At 44.8% G+C, this 16724-nt stretch overlaps 1 protein-coding gene across 1 annotated transcript in view; it reads right to left on the bottom strand.

Moving 5' to 3' along the window:
• LOC139412710 (protocadherin-17-like) overlaps window positions 1–8145 on the bottom strand; it is a 156981-nt gene extending 148836 nt beyond the window's left edge. The window contains 2 exon segments of the mRNA XM_071159374.1: window positions 4418–7272; window positions 8121–8145. Of these exon segments, the coding sequence (XP_071015475.1) occupies window positions 4418–6916 (2499 nt within the window). The 5' untranslated portion in view covers window positions 6917–7272; window positions 8121–8145.
• Window positions 8146–16724: the final 8579 nt, after the last annotated feature.

The raw sequence follows: 16724 nt of genomic DNA, 5'->3' as shown, positions 1-16724 counted from the left end.
TTAGAACCCAATAATATATCAATTCAAACCCAATATAATATCAGATAGAACCCGATAATCTATCAGTTAGAACCCAATAATATGTACATTAGAACCCAATAATCTATCAGTTAGAACCCAATAATATTTCAGATAGAACTCAATAATATATTAGTTAGAACCTAATAATATTTCCGATAGAACCCAATAATATGTACATTAGAACCCAATAATCTATCAGTTAGAACCCAATAATATGTACATTAGAACCCAATAATCTATCAGTTAGAACCCAATAATATTTCAGATAGAACCCAATAATATATCAGATAGAACCCGATAATATATCAGATAGAACCCAATAATATATCAGATAGAACCCAATAATATATCAGATAGAACCCAATAATATACCAGTTAGAACCCAAAAATATATCTGTTAGAACCCAATAATCTATCAGATAGAACCCAATAATATGTAAATTAGAACCCAATAATCTATTAATTAGAACCCAATAATAGATCTATTAGAACCCAATAATCTATCAGAGAACCCAATAATCTATCAGATAGAACCCAATAATATATCAATTATGGTTAGAGTGTAGAGGAGGCAGGTAGCCTAGTGGTTAGAGCGTTGGGCCAGTAACCGGAAGTTTGCTAGATCAAATCCCCGAGCTGACAGATAAACCCACTGTTCCCAGACCAGTTAACCCCACTGTTTCCAGACCAGTTAACCCCACTGTTCCCAGACCAGTTAACCCCACTGTTCCCAGACCAGTTAACCCCACTGTTCCCAGACCAGTTAAACCCACTGTTCCCAGGCCAGTTAAACCCACTGTTCCCAGGCCAGTTAAACCCACTGTTCCCCTGAACAAGGCAGTTAACCCCACTGTTCCCAGACCAGTTAACCCCACTGTTCCCAGACCAGTTAAACCCACTGTTCCCAGGCCAGTTAAACCCACTGTTCCCAGGCCAGTTAAACCCACTGTTCCCAGTCCAGTTAAACCCACTGTTCCTAGACCAGTTAACCCACTGTTCCCAGACCAGTTAAACCCACTGTTCCCAGACCAGTTAACCCCACTGTTCCTAGACCAGTTAAAACCACTGTTCCCAGGCCAGTTAAACCCACTGTTCCCAGGCCAGTTAAACCCACTGTTCCCAGGCCAGTTAAACCCACTTTTCCCAGACCAGTTAAACCCACTGTTCCCAGACCATCCTTGTAAATAATGATTTGTTTTTAACTGATTCATTGACATTTCCTAGTAAAATAAAATGTGGAGCCCTTTCATTACAGGTAAACACAGGCTGTTTGAGAGAACATTATTTTTGCACCAGGACATTTTAACCATAAATATCGGAGCATGATTTGTGATATAAAAAAAATACATGAAATATCTATAGAGTATTTATAGAGTATCTATAGAGTATTTATAGAGTATTTATAGAGTATCTATAGAGTATTTATAGAGTATCTATAGAGTATTTATAGAGTATCTATAGAGTATCTATGGAGTATTTATAGAGTATCTATAGAGCATCTATAGAGTATCTACAGAGTATCTATAGAGTATTTATAGAGTATCTATAGAGTATCTATAGAGTATCTACAGAGTATCTATAGAGTATCTATAGCGTATCTATAGAGTATTTATAGAGTATCTATAGAGTATCTATAGAGTATCTATAGAGTATTTATAGAGTATTTACAGAGTATCTATAGAGTATCTATAGAGTATCTATAGAGCATCTATAGAGTATCTATAGAGTATCTATAGAGTATCTATAGAGTATCTATGGAGTATCTATAGAGTATCTATAGAGTATCTATAGAGTATCTATACAGTATTTATAGAGTATTTATAGAGTATCTATAGAGTAGGCCCTCAGTCAACAGGTTCATAACCAGTATGTTGTTGAGAACATCTGGTATGTTGTCATGTTTAAAACATTCCCTCTCAATAATAACTTCCATCACATACTAGCCGTTTGTCTTTCCTCCCACAGAGATGTTAGGGCTGGGAATTACCAGGGACCTCACAACACAATACCAACACCATACCTGTGTGTCGATGCCATACGTATTGTACTGTGTGTCGATGCCATACGTATTGTACTGTGTGTCGATGCCATACATATTGTATTGTGTGTCAATGCCATACATATTGTATTGTGTGTCGATGCCATACGTACTGTGTCGATGCCATGCGTACTGTATTGTGTGTCGATGCCATACGTATTGTACTGTGTGTCGATGCCATACGTACTGTGTCGATGCCATATGTATTGTACTGTGTGTCGATGCCATATGTATTGTACTGTGTGTCGATGCCATATGTACTGTATTGTGTGTCGATGCCATACGTATTGTACTGTGTGTCGATGCCATACGTACTGTGTCGATGCCATATGTATTGTACTGTGTGTCGATGCCATATGTATTGTACTGTGTGTCGATGCCATACGTATTGTACTGTGTGTCGATGCCATATGTATTGTACTGTGTGTCGATGCCATACGTATTGTATTGTGTGTCGATGCCATGCGTACTGTGTCGATGCCATACGTACTGTGTCGATGCCATATGTATTGTACTGTGTGTCGATGCCATATGTATTGTACTGTGTGTCGATGCCATACGTATTGTACTGTGTGTCGATGCCATACGTACTGTATTGTGTGTCGATGCCATACGTATTGTACTGTGTGTCGATGCCATACGTATTGTACTGTGTGTCGATGCCATACGTACTGTATTGTGTGTCGATGCCATATGTATTGTACTGTGTGTCGATGCCATATGTATTGTACTGTGTGTCGATGCCATACGTATTGTACTGTGTGTCGATGCCATACGTACTGTGTCGATGCCATATGTATTGTACTGTGTGTCGATGCCATACGTACTGTGTCGATGCCATATGTATTGTACTGTGTGTCGATGCCATATGTATTGTACTGTGTGTCGATGCCATACGTATTGTACTGTGTGCCGATGCCATACGTACTGTGTCGATGCCATACGTACTGTGTCGATGCCATACGTATTGTATTGTGTGTCGATGCCATACGTACTGTGTCGATGCCATACATATTGTGTGTCGATGCCATACATATTGTGTGTCGATGCCATACGTATTGCGATTCTCACTATTCTACATGTATTCAAATTTGGAAACTGCGATTTGATGTTCCAAACATATCGCTCAGCATTATGTCTGCTGCCGAGGGACAAGAGAGAGGACGAGGAAACAAATGGTCTCCCTCGTTAAAAAAAGAAGATAGAGAACTAGAAGCTATGAAGGAAAAATACTGGAGTTTTTGGTACAAGACACAGCCAACCAATGCAAATAAATAACATTGCGATATTGTCAAAACAACAACAAAACAACAAAATGTAACTGATTGGATTTCTCCACCGTCACAGAGAGATGTATTAAAGTGTAATTCTGTTATAAAACGGCCGTGGGGTGACGTCTGGTTGAAGAGGTCTGGATTTCAACACATGATACATCTTCCTAAATATTACACGGAATCGATGTGTCATGATGTCACCGGCTCCTCTCTCTCTCTCTGTCCCTCTCTCTCTCTCTCTCTCTCTCTCTCTCTCCCTCTCTCTCTCTGTCTCTCTCTCTGTCTCTCTCTCTCTGTCTCTCTCTCTCTCTCTCTCTCACACTGTCCCCATCCCTCTCTCTCTCTCTCTCTCTCCACGATGTGCAGCATGACCTACCTGTCGCCATGCACCCCACCTCTCTCTCTCTCTTTCTCTCTCACTCTGTCCCTCTCTCTCTTTCCATATCTCCAACTCTCCAACTCTCTCTCTCTCCCTCTCTTTCCATATCTCCAACTCTCTCTCTTTCCCTCTCTTTCCATATATCCAACTCTCTCTCTCTCTCAGTCTCTTTCCATATCTCCAACTCTCTCTCCCTCTTTCCATATCTCCAACTCTCTCTCTCTCTCTTTCTCTCTCACTCTGTCCCTCTCTCTCTCTCTTTCCATATCTCCAACTCTCTCTCCCTCTCTTTCCATATCTCCAACTCTCTCTCTCTCTCTTTCTCTCTCACTCCCTTTCCATATTTCCATCTCTATCTCTCTCTCTCTCTTTCCATATCTCCATCTCTCTCTCACTCGTGTTACACTATACCTACACTCCAGTACACCAGTCCATTAAGTAGAGAGGGAAAAGATCTTAAGCAGAGGAGATGGATGAGGGGTAGGAGGAAGGAATATGGTGGATAATCACAATGCTGTCGTTTATATATCGAATGCTGTCCTGCTTTCTGTCTGTTTGCTGTGTCGGACACATGTAAAGCCAAACACAAATTTCCATTCCAACAAGAAGGGAATTTGAATCTTAACGTGACTTCCCCGGTCACCTAAATAAACAAAGGTTCACATAAATCAATAAAAACCTGGTTGAATGGTTTCTGGTTCCTACCTGTATAATGGACATCCTGCTACTGGGGGTATCTGTGGTGTTAGTCACCGGGCCAGTGAAGGACGTGTGACAGCCGACGCCGTGGCCCTGTCCCTGGGGCACCGACAGGTTGTTGGCCGTGGGCTTGAGGTACATGACCTCCGACCTGGGCGAGCTCAGCGGCAGCCGCGTCTGGTAATCGAAATACATGGGGGAGGTGGCGAGCGACGGGGAGCTCACCACGTTCATGACGTTCATGGCGTCCCGTTCCTCCACCTCGCTCTGAACTAGCATGATGTCATTCTTGTTGATCTTCTTCTTCTTGCCTTTGCCCAGCTGCGGGTGAGAGTACTCCGCGATGCGGCAGTTGTACGTCCTGATCTCCTTGTTCTCCCGTTTGCACTTCACGGCGATGGTTACCATGGCAGCCAGCAGCATCATAGAGATGATGGATAAGGTGACGATGAGAGGGAGCGAGGTGTCCCAGTTGTGATGCTCTTCGTTGATGTGGGGCTCGCCGCCCGGCAGCGGTCCGCTGTAGGCCTTGACGATGAGGCGTGCGGCGGTGGTGAGGGTGGGCTTCCCGTGGTCCATCACCCTGATGATCAGCTCCACCGTGGGGCTGACGTCCTCCCAGAAGGGGTGGGCGGTCCGTACCTCGCCCGTCACCGGGTCCATCTCGAACAGATGCTCCTCGTTACCGTCGGAGATCTCGTAGGTCAACCGCCCGCTCTCGCCGTAATCGTTGTCGACCGCCCTCACCGTGGTGACGACGTAACCTACGCCGACGTTCCGTGGCACGTGGATCTCCGCCGTGTCGTTCAGGAGCAGCGGGAGAACGATGACGGGGATATTGTCGTTAACGTCTAAGACGCTGACCCTGACCGTGGTGTTGCTCTCCAGGTGAGGAGACCCAGCATCCTTCGCCAAGACCTTAAAATCAAAGAATTTGATTTGTTCGTAGTTGAATGACCTCACGGCGTAGATTGCCCCGTTGGCCGCGTTCACGTTCACGAAGGTGTTGACGTCTCCTCCGCTCACGTTGGAGTTGAGGATGGAGTAGAACACGGTTCCGTTCTGGCCCAGGTCCGGGTCTAGAGCGAGGACGGAACCCAGATACTCCCCGGGGATGTTGTTCTCCGGCACCTGGAGCAGATACACAGCTTTGGTGAAACGCGGAACATTATCGTTCTCGTCGAGAATCTTCACCGTGAACGACTTGGTGGAGTTAAGGGGCGGCGTGCCGTTGTCCTTGGCCACGATGGTGACGTTGTACTCGTCCTGCTGTTCTCTGTCCAGAGGCCTGTCCGTCACCACGGTGTAGAAGTTGTCGTAGTTCTCCTCTAGTTTAAACGGAACGTTCCCCAAGACTCTACACTGGAGCTTCCCGTTCCTCCCAGAGTCTTTATCCGTGACTCTGACCAGAGCGATGACCGTGCCTGGTGGGGCTGCCTCGCTAATGGCCCCCTGCCTCACAGACACAAACCCTATGGAGGGCCAGTTGTCATTCCTGTCGATCACATTCACAGTTACTTTACAGTGGCCTGGGATGGGGTTAGGGCCTAAATCCTTAGCCTGAACATCTATTTCTATAATAGGGTTCTCCTCGTAGTCAATCTCTCCTTGGATTTTGATGACTCCCGTTCTAGAATCTATAGAGAAGAGTTCTCTGATTCTATCCGGGGCGTAGCCGCTGAATGAATAAACCACCTGACCATTGGAACCCTCGTCTGGGTCTGTGGCGTTTAAATCTATCAATACTTTCCCAGGTGGGGAGTTTTCTGGGATTTCTACAACATAAGAGGGCTGTTCAAACACAGGGCTGTTATCGTTAGAGTCAATAACTTTCACATTAATCTGCATGGTTCCTGATCTGGGATACTCCCCGCCGTCCGTAGCGGTTAGGATGAGGGTGTGATGGTTACGTTCCTCCCGGTCTAACGGCCGTTGAATAACTAACTCGGGAAATTTAGTTCCGTCCCCGCGGGATTTTACATCCAGAGAAAACAGATTGTAGTCGTCTCGTGTGATCTGGTAGGTTTTTAGCCCGTTTTCCCCAGCGTCCGGGTCATGAGCGCTAGTAAGCGGGAAGCGGGTGCCCGGGGCAGCGTTCTCAGAAATGTCAATATCAATCTGATCGGAAGGGAACGTGGGCGAGTTGTCGTTGATGTCGACTATATCTACCTTAATCATGCAGATCTCTTTGTCGTTAGCAAACACCTCCATGGAGAGCTGACATTTGGGGTTCCGCCGACACAGTGTTTCCCTGTCGATGCGCTGCTTGGTATAGAGCAGCCCGCTCTCAGGGTCCACATCGATGAGATGCGGTGCTGAATTCTCCAGAACTCTGAAGTTTGATTTTTTCCCTTGTCCTCCTTGCCCGAGACCGAGTTTAGCATCTTTAGCGATGTTGCCTATAACCGTCCCCGGTCCTTGTTCTTCGTTAACGGAATAATTCAAGTTTTTCAAAGCCAGGGCTTGAGCCCAAAGGAGAAGGAAAAATAAAATGGAAAGATACATCCTTCGGTGAGAGGTTTTTTAATTTCGAGCGATTTTGTTTTTTACGCCTCCGACTCCGACCTGTTGATTTCTCCAACACAAAATGGGTGATTTCTACCATTCAGGATCAAACACACAGTTCCGTTCATCGTGGAATGTAGAAGTCATTCTAGAGCACCGATTTAAATTCCCCTTTTTCTCTCTCTCTCTCTCTCGCTCTCCTTTCCCTTATAGAAAACGCTGGTGCTCGTGGACACCTAATTTAAATTCAGTTGAACGCCTAGGGCTCATCTCAGGAATAATCGTAACCCGGTCTGTCTCCAACCGGATAGAATAGCCGTTATGCGTTCCCGTTGCTCTCTCTGTCGCTCTCTTACCTGAAACACAAAGGGGGGTGAATAGTATTATATGTTAATAAACTGTATTCATATATCAATATACTAGACATAATGAACCGTCTCGACTTGATAATTATATCCTTAGCTATGGGTGAATATGCAGTGACTGAGTCCTTCAACATGAAACGCACAACTAATGCGTAAATCATTGCCACAATGGATGGGGATAGCCTGTCAATTAGGTAACCTTGAGAAGCGTCGGGGAGGCGCAGTGCTAATGATACACAATACTGCTCTGTGTTGTTGTCCTTTGGATCGTATGGATATGTAATCTATAAACTATCCGTGTGTTATAGGAAATCTGACACATGCGCTTCAGTGGGATATTCAAATTGGTTATTAGGATGTAGATGACAACGGTCATAAGTATGAATAAATATGTCATTTCTTCCCTGTGACACATTCGGCAGTTTATAACTAAAGAAACAGACGAATGTATAGCCATATCTAAATCAATAGCTATATAGCCGCCCGATTTGAGTAACCCTTATGAATAGGAACGCGTTAAAATGAGCCTCTTACACGCATTACCAAATTAGCATAATCCGCCTATTTAAAACGATCCAAAGGGAAATCATAACTAGCGAGACACAAAACAAGACTAGAATCAAGCCTCCTATTTATTCCGTTCCAGCTCTTCTGGGCTGGCGAGGCTCGTGGCGTCTCAGAAGCTGTTGCATCAACACCGAGAGACAGGAGAGGTTTGGTAAAAACTCCCGTCATCCGTTTGAAACGCCTTATAGTCTGCCTGGTGAGAATATCAACCCTATAGGAAACACCTGCGCTACGACAGTAGACCAGAGAAGGGGTAAAACACATCCACTTACCGAAAGGTATCAGGTTAAATACAAAATACCAATAATCCCTGGTTTTGGTTTATGTTAAAACCCAATCCCCTCGCTTGGTCTGTCCCCCTGCTATTCCTTCTCCGGGTGGTGAGAATGAAGCCAGCAACCAGCTCCGACCGACGCAGACTAGCAGCGCTACGAGTGGTGCGGGTTCAGCTACCGAAGTAGAAGTGCTCCACAAAAAAGTATGACTGTAATGTCAATGAGCTCGTTCCGTTCCGTTCTCCTCTCCGTTCTCCCGGTGCGGCTGATTAGAATGCAGAGGCTTGCCTTCCCCTTCGCGGTGAGTCACCGGATCCTTCGAGGAGAATGTTTCTGAGAAAAGAGCTGTGAAGATTCCAAATGGAAAATATAGATCCACGGTGGTTATTAGAGACGTGTTTACCGGTCCGGTGAGCTGCACTGATGCCCGGGTTACACGTTCCCGTATAGCGGCACGTCCTTGTCGGTTCTCACTCTCCGGTTTAAAAGACAGACAGACAGCGGTGGGTTATGGTCAATGTCTCAATAATAACAGTCCTATTCAAAACGTTCCACAGTTGATTGTCATATTGTCTGTAAACGTAGGTAGCCTGTAAATTGTCCTTGTCATTAAAAAAAAAAAAAACTGTTTATAAAGAAAACTGACGGTTGGATTATTATGTTACTCGTGCGGGTCTGTTCATTCCCGTTGCACCGCTTCTCTCGGACTAAACTCTGCTCAACTCATGGTGCGTTAAACATTCCTACCGATGCAACGCTAACCAATAGATTTGAAGAGGTGGGTACGACTCTCGGCCTATAGGAGTTCACCGTGTCCGTAACAAGGGAGGGATTTAAAAACCAGTTGACAGAATACAGATTGGTAGGTGGTCCCTAGGCGCAACCGACACGAACAGAATGGATAGTCCTTCGGTTCCTCTGCTTTCCATTTTCAAAAATTCAAAAACAGACACGGTTTTGATTTGAACCTATCTACCTAGCAGCTGTTTAGGACTATAGTTGGTTGCCCATTTGAGCTAGACGGATCGTTCCGTTTTTCGCCACGTGGTGTTAGTTCATATTTTATAGCCTATTTATGTATTAACATAGCCTACCATTTTTTTCCGAGAACAAGTTTAACTTGTGGGTTGTGTGTGTGTGTGTCCTATGATAACATAATGTAGTTGTTAGATCATCTCTTTCAGTACAAGGACAGATGGTGTTTGATATAATGATTTGATATGTACGAAATGGAGCTCAGACGTGACTGATTGATTATGGTCGCGTTTATGCTGTGTGTGTGTGTGTGTGTGTGTGTGTGTGTGTGTGTGTGTGTGTGTTCTCTCACATGCATATATTTATGTTATTCAGAAGAACTAGTTAAAAAAAAATGAAACTTTTATGTCTGCTTGATGCCCCGGTAATAACCTCGACCGCAGATAGAACTGTGCATGAACCCAGCGTGTCCCATTACCCGTGTCAGACATGTGGGTGTCCGTACAGGGCGAGGCAGTAGGCCCAGGCTGTTTCTAACGGATCAGAAACATACTGAACCTCGCCTCATGAATACCTCGGGTTATTACTGTTGAATAATGCCTCCTTCTGCCCAGACGGCATCGTTCACAGTCTGCTGGGATGAAGTCTACACATTTACACAGTGGTTTTATTTTTTTTGGGGGGGGGGTTGTTTCTCAACCATGTACAATATGCTTTGTGTGTGTGTTTAGTGTGTGTGTGTTTAGTGTGTGGGTGTGTTTAGTGTGTGTGTTTAGTGTGTGTGTGTTTTGTGTGTGTGTGTGTGTGTGTTTAGTGTGTGGGTGTTTGTTTAGTGTGTGTGTTTAGTGTTTGTGTGTGTTTAGTGAGTGTTTGTGTGTGTTTGTGTGTGTGTGTTTAGTGTGTGTGTGTTTAGTGTGTGTGTGTTTAGTGTTTGTGTGTGTTTAGTGAGTGTTTGTGTGTGTGTGTTTAGTGAGTGTTTGTGTGTGTGTGTTTAGTGAGTGTTTGTGTGTTTGTGTTTAGTGTGTGTTTGTGTGTGTGTGTTTGTGTGTTTAGTGTGTGTGTGTTTGTGTTTAGTGAGTGTTTGTGTATGTGTGTTTAGTGAGTGTTTGTGTTTAGTGTGTGTGTGTGTGTGTGTTTAGTGAGTGTTTGTGTGTGTGTGTTTAGTGAGTGTTTGTGTTTAGTGTGTGTTTGTGTGTGTGTGTTTAGTGAGTGTTTGTGTGTTTGTGTTTAGTGTGTTTGTGTATGTGTGTTTAGTGAGTGTTTGTGTGTTTGTGTTTAGTGTGTGTGTGTTTGTGTTTAGTGAGTGTTTGTGTGTTTGTGTTTAGTGTGTGTGTGTTTGTGTTTAGTGAGTGTTTGTGTGTGTGTGTTTAGTGAGTGTTTGTGTGTTTGTGTTTAGTGTGTGTGTGTTTGTGTTTAGTGAGTGTTTGTGTATGTGTGTTTGTTTAATGTGCGTTTGTTTGTGTTTAGTGGGTGTTTGTGTGTTTAGTGTGTGTGTGTGTGTTTAGTGTTGAGTGAGTGTTTGTGTGTGTGTGTTTGTTTGTGTTTAGTGTGTGTGTGTTTGTTTAGTGCGTGTTTGTTTGTGTTTAGTGTGTGTGTGTGTGTTTAGTGAGTGTGTGTGTTTAGTGGGTGGGTGTGTGTGTGTTTAGTGTGTGTGTGTGTTTAGTTTGTGTGTGTGTGTTTAGTATGTGTGTGTGTGTTTAGTGTGTGGGTGTGTGTGTGTTTAGTGTGTGTGTGTTTAGTGTGTGTGTGTGTTTAGTGTGTGTGTATTTAGTGTTTGTGTGTTTAGTGAGTGTGTGTGGGTGTGTGTTTAGTGTGTGTGTGTGTGTTTAGTGTGTGTGTGTTTAGTGTGTGTGTGTGTTTAGTGAGTGTGTGTTTAGTGTGTGAGTGTGTGTTTAGTGTGTGTGTGTGTGTTTAGTGTGTGTGTGTGTTTAGTGTGTGTGTGTGTGTGTGTGTGTGTTTAGTGTGTGTGTGTGTTTAGTGTGTGTGTGTGTCGCTGCTACACTGTATGACCATGGCCTTAACACAACGGCGGCAGTCTGGAGGAAAATCAACCACCAGCCCTGATGAAATGTCACCAAAGCCGTGTGAGATAAAGCAGACCGTTAGCAGCTTCCTCCATTAGCTCAATTAAATGGCCGCGAGGAGAGGTTCCTACGGAAACCGGCATTGGAGGCGGCCGGACTGAATAGCTACATTAAAACACAATTTCGCAAATTACATTTCAATTTAATGGCGACAGTCTTTCTTCAGGTAATGAGAGTGAATGCTTGTTGTGGAGCCCAGGCTAGGTGGTGGCACATTTAGAAAACATGGAAAACCTCTCTTTTTGCATATATCGCTCTCTTTTTCTCATTCTCACTCTCCCTCTCTACCTTTCTCTTTCTGTCTTTTTCTCCCTTTTCTCTCTCTCTCTCTCTGTCTCTCTCTCTCTCTCTCCCCCTTCTCTATCTCTCTCTGTCTCTCTCTGTCTCTCTTTCTTTCTCTCTGTCTCTCTCTATCTCTATTTCTCTCTCTCTGTCTCTCTCTGTCTCTCTCTGTCTCTCTCTCTCTCTCTCTCTCTCTCTCTCCTCTCTCTATCTCTATTTCTCTCTCTCTCTCTGTCTCTCTGTCGCTCTCTCTCTCTCTGTCTCTCTCTGTCTCTCTCTGTCGCTCTCTCTCTCTCTCTCTCTCTCTCTATTTCTCTCTTTCTCTATTTCTCTCTCCACTTCTCTTTCCCTCTCTAGGTGGGATTTTACGTGGGCAGAAAATGCTTTTTTCTGTGCAGGAGAATTCTCCAAGGAGGTTATTTCTCCAGGTCTCAGTGCCCTTTTCACCAGCATTTCCATGTTCTCTGTGAACGTGTCCTAAAATGCCCCCTTTTCCTACTACTACTGGCTAGGGCCATTGGAGTTCTGGTCCAAAGTAGTGCACTATACACGGAGTGGACAAAACATTAGGAACACCTGCTCTTTTCATGACATAAACTGACCAGGTGAATCCAGGTGAAAGTTATGATCCCTGATTGGTCACTTGTTAAATCCACTTCAAATCAGTCTAGATGAAGGGGAGGAGACGGGTTAAAGGAGGATTTTTAAGCCTTGAGACAATTGAGGCATGGATTGTGTCTGTGCACCATTCAGAGTGTGAATGGGCAAGACAACACATTTATGTGCCTTTGAAAGGGGTAAAAGGTTACCCCCCAGGCACATCCCACTGTAGAGAGGACGACAATCCTATAGCCTGGGTTACCTACCACCTCTCAGTGTTTATCCAATCCTATAGCCTGGGTTACCTATCAACTCTCAGTGTTTATCTAATCCTATAGCCTGGGTTACCTATCAACTCTCAGTGTTTATCTAATCCTATAGCCTGGGTTACCTATCAACTCTCAGTGTTTATCTAATCCTATAGCCTGGGTTACCTATCAACTCTCAGTGTTTATCTAATCCTATAGCCTGGGTTACCTACCACCTCTCAGTGTTTATCTAATCCTATAGCCTGGGTTACCTACCAACTCTCAGTGTTTATCTAATCCTATAGCCTGGGTTACCTATCAACTCTCAGTGTTTATCTAATCCTATAGCCTGGGTTACCTACCACCTCTCAGTGTTTATCTAATCCTATAGCCTGGGTTACCTATCAACTCTCAGTGTTTATCTAATCCTATAGCCTGGGTTACCTACCGACTCTTAGTGTTTATATAATCCTATAGCCTGTGTTACCTATCCCCTCTCAGTGTTTATCTAATCCTATAGCCTGGGTTACCTATCCCCTCTCAGTGTTTATCTAATCCTATAGCCTGGGTTACCTATCAACTCTCAGTGTTTATCTAATCCTATAGCCTGGGTTACCTAACCCCTCTGTGTTTATCTAATCCTATAGCCTGGGTTACCTATCAACTCTCAGTGTTTATCTAATCCTATAGCCTGGGTTACCTACCAACTCTCAGTGTTTATCTAATCCTATAGCCTGGGTTACCTACCAACTCTCAGTGTTTATCTAATCCTATAGCCTGGGTTACCTACCACCTCTCAGTGTTTATCTAATCCTATAGCCTGGGTTACCTATCACCTCTCAGTGTTTATCTAATCCTATAGCCTGGGTTACCTATCAACTCTCAGTGTTTATCTAATCCTATAGCCTGGGTTACCTACCACCTCTCAGTGTTTATCTAATCCTATAGCCTGGGTTACCTATCAACTCTCAGTGTTTATCTAATCCTATAGCCTGGGTTACCTACCACCTCTCAGTGTTTATCTAATCCTATAGCCTGGGTTACCTATCAACTCTCAGTGTTTATCTAATCCTATAGCCTGGGTTACCTACCACCTCTGTGTTTATCTAATCCTATAGCCTGGGTTACCTACCACCTCTCAGTGTTTATCTAATCCTATAGCCTGGGTTACCTACCACCTCTCAGTGTTCATCTAATCCTATAGCCTGGGTTACCTACCACCTCTCTCTCAGTGTTTATCTAATCCTATAGCCTGGGTTACCTATCACCTCTCAGTGTTTATCTAATCCTATAGCCTGGGTTGCCTACAACCTCTCAGTGTTTATCTAATCCTATAGCCTGGGTTACCTATCACCTCTCAGTGTTTATCTAATCCTATAGCCTGGGTTACCTATCAACTCTCAGTGTTTATCTAAACCTATAGCCTGGGTTACCTACCACCTCTCTCTCAGTGTTTATCTAATCCTACAGCTTTGATATTATGAGACTAGAATGACGTTATTTTCCTCCAAACAGAATAAAGGAGAACCTTGCTGTGTAAAGTCCCATCTGCCTGTATGAGATACAGAACAGTTTACCTTCCATTGACTTCAACACACGGAATGCACTCATTCAAATTCACAATAACGACTCCATGCAGAACACTGACAAACCGGCAACGCCTCAGCAGCATCACGTTTAGGGACGCAGTCCTGATGGTTCCCTATTCCCTACATAGTGCACCCTATTCCCTACGTAGTGCACCCTATTCCCTACGTAGTTCAACATTTTCCCTACGTAGTGCACCCTATTCCCTACATAGTGCACCCTATTCCCTATGTAGTGCACCCTATTCTCTACATAGTGCACCCTATTCCCTACGTAGTGCACCCTATTCCCTACATAGTGCACCCTATTCCCTACGTAGTACACCCTATTCCCTACGTAGTTCACCATTTTCCCTACGTAGTGCACCCTATTCCCTACATAGTGCACCCTATTCCCTATGTAGTGCACCCTATTCTCTACATAGTGCACCCTATTCCCTACGTAGTGCACCCTATTCCCTACATAGTGCACCCTATTCCCTACGTAGTGCATCCTATTCCCTACGTAGTGCACCCTATTCCCTACGTAGTGCACCCTATTCCCTACGTAGTGCACCCTATTCTCTACATAGTGCACCCTATTCCCTACGTAGTGCACCCTATTCTCTACATAGTGCACCCTATTCCCTACGTAGTGCACCCTATTCTCTACATAGTGCACCCTATTCCCTACGTAGTGCACCCTATTCCCTACATAGTGCACCCTATTCCCTACATAGTGCACCCTATTCCCTACATAGTGCACCCTATTCCCTACATAGTGCACCCTATTCCCTACATAGTGCACCCTATTCCCTACATAGTGCACCCTATTCCATATGTAGTGCACCCTATTCCCTTCATAGTGCACCCTATTCCCTACATAGTGCACCCTATTCCCTACATAGTGCACCCTATTCCCTACATAGTGCATCCTATTCCCTACGTAGTGCACTCTATTCCCTACATAGTGCACCCAATTCCCTACGTAGTGCACCCTATTCCCTATGTAGTGCACCCTATTCCCTACATAGTGAACCCTATTCCCTACGGTAAATGTAGTGCACTACAATAGGATAGGGTGTCATAGAGGACGTATTGTAACAGAGATGGCGAAGAGACACTACAATAGGATAGGGTGTCGTAGAGGACGTATTGTAACAGAGATGGTGAAGGGGCAGGCGGGACACTTTTACTAAACCATCTAATTAAAGGCTGCTGCTTCTTCAGAGCAGGTAGAGATTTCTCACCAGAGGACGTGGCTCTCTTCTTCTCACAATCAAATTGCTTAGAGAGAATGAAGACCATACAAAGAGACACGCACACACACACACATACACCCACACACACACACACACACACACACTGTGAAACTCCATGTGGAAACGCTATACAATCTGCATGCACCCAGGGTCTCTCAAAGCCTCATGCCAATGTCATTGTACCTGGAGAAGGAACGAGAGATGGAGGGGGTGAAAGAGAGTGAGATGGAGGGAGAGAAAGAGAGAGAGAGATGGAGGGAGAGAAAGAGAGAGAGAGATGGAGGGAGAGAAAGAGAGAGAGATGGATGGAGAGAAAGAGAGTGAGATGGAGGGAGAGAAAGAGAGAGAGATGGAGGGAGAGAAAGAGAGAGAGATGGATGGAGAGAAAGAGAGTGAGATGGAGGGAGAGAAAGAGAGAGATGGAGGGAGAGAAAGAGAGAGATGGAGGGAGAGAAAGAGAGAGAGATGGAGGAAGAGAAAGAGAGAGATGGAGGGAGAGAAAGAGAGAGATGGAGGGAGGGAGAGAAAGAGAGGGAGAGAAAGAGAGAGAGATGGAGGGAGTGAAAGAGAGAGATGGATGTCATTCCTGTCAGGTGCTGTAGGTGTCCTGGAGGGCAGGTAGTTTGCCCCCGATGATGCATTGTGCAGACCGTACCACCCTCTGGAGAGCCCTGCGGTTGCGGTCAGTGCATTTTTCGTACCAGGCGGTGATACAGCCCGACAGGATGCTCTCAATGGTGCATCTATAGAAGTTTGTGAGGGTTTTAGGTGCCAAGCCAAATCTCTTCAGCGTCCCGAGGTTGAAGAGGTGCTGTTGAGCCTTCTTCACAACACTGTGCATACACAGCATCTCTTCCTACCTGCAGAATGAACTCTTCTCTTCATCAGAGCTGCTTTCTTCCTGCAGGTTCTAGATAAGAGCCATAAAATATACATTCCAATTATTGTTTTGTCAGTTTGAAAACCCTGGGAAATAAAAAGATCAACCTTAATCAACGTGGCAGAACGGAACAACACACACACACACACACACACACACACACACACACACACACACACACACACACACACACACACACACACACACACACACACACACACACACACACACACACGTGTGCGCACACACACATGCACATGCACACACACACGCGAACACACACACATGCACACACACATGCACACACACACTTGAACACACACACGCGAACACACACACATGCACACACACATGCACATGCACACACACACGCGAACACACACGCGCGAACACACACACATGCACACACACATTCACATGCACACACACACGCGAACACACACACGTGCACACATACCTTTTCTCCAAGTATCCTTTGTCAACAGTTAATTAACGTTTGAGAGATTAAATTAGGAAACAAAACCGTAGAGTTTACCAAGGCGTTGAACGGGTTCACCACAAACTGACAAAGAGAAAAGCTCTGGAGAAAACAACACACAGAGACATCTTCTGTGTCCCAAATAGCTCCCTACTCCCTACATCGTGCACTACGCTTGACCAGAGTCCTATGGGGTTAATAGGGGCCCATTTGGCACGCGGACAGAC

The sequence above is a fragment of the Oncorhynchus clarkii genome, chromosome 7 (genome assembly GCF_045791955.1).
Source record: "Oncorhynchus clarkii lewisi isolate Uvic-CL-2024 chromosome 7, UVic_Ocla_1.0, whole genome shotgun sequence".
Taxonomy (NCBI): Eukaryota; Metazoa; Chordata; class Actinopteri; order Salmoniformes; family Salmonidae; genus Oncorhynchus; species Oncorhynchus clarkii.
Note: the sequence above shows the minus strand (reverse complement) of the source record. Positions and strands in the feature narration are given on the sequence as shown.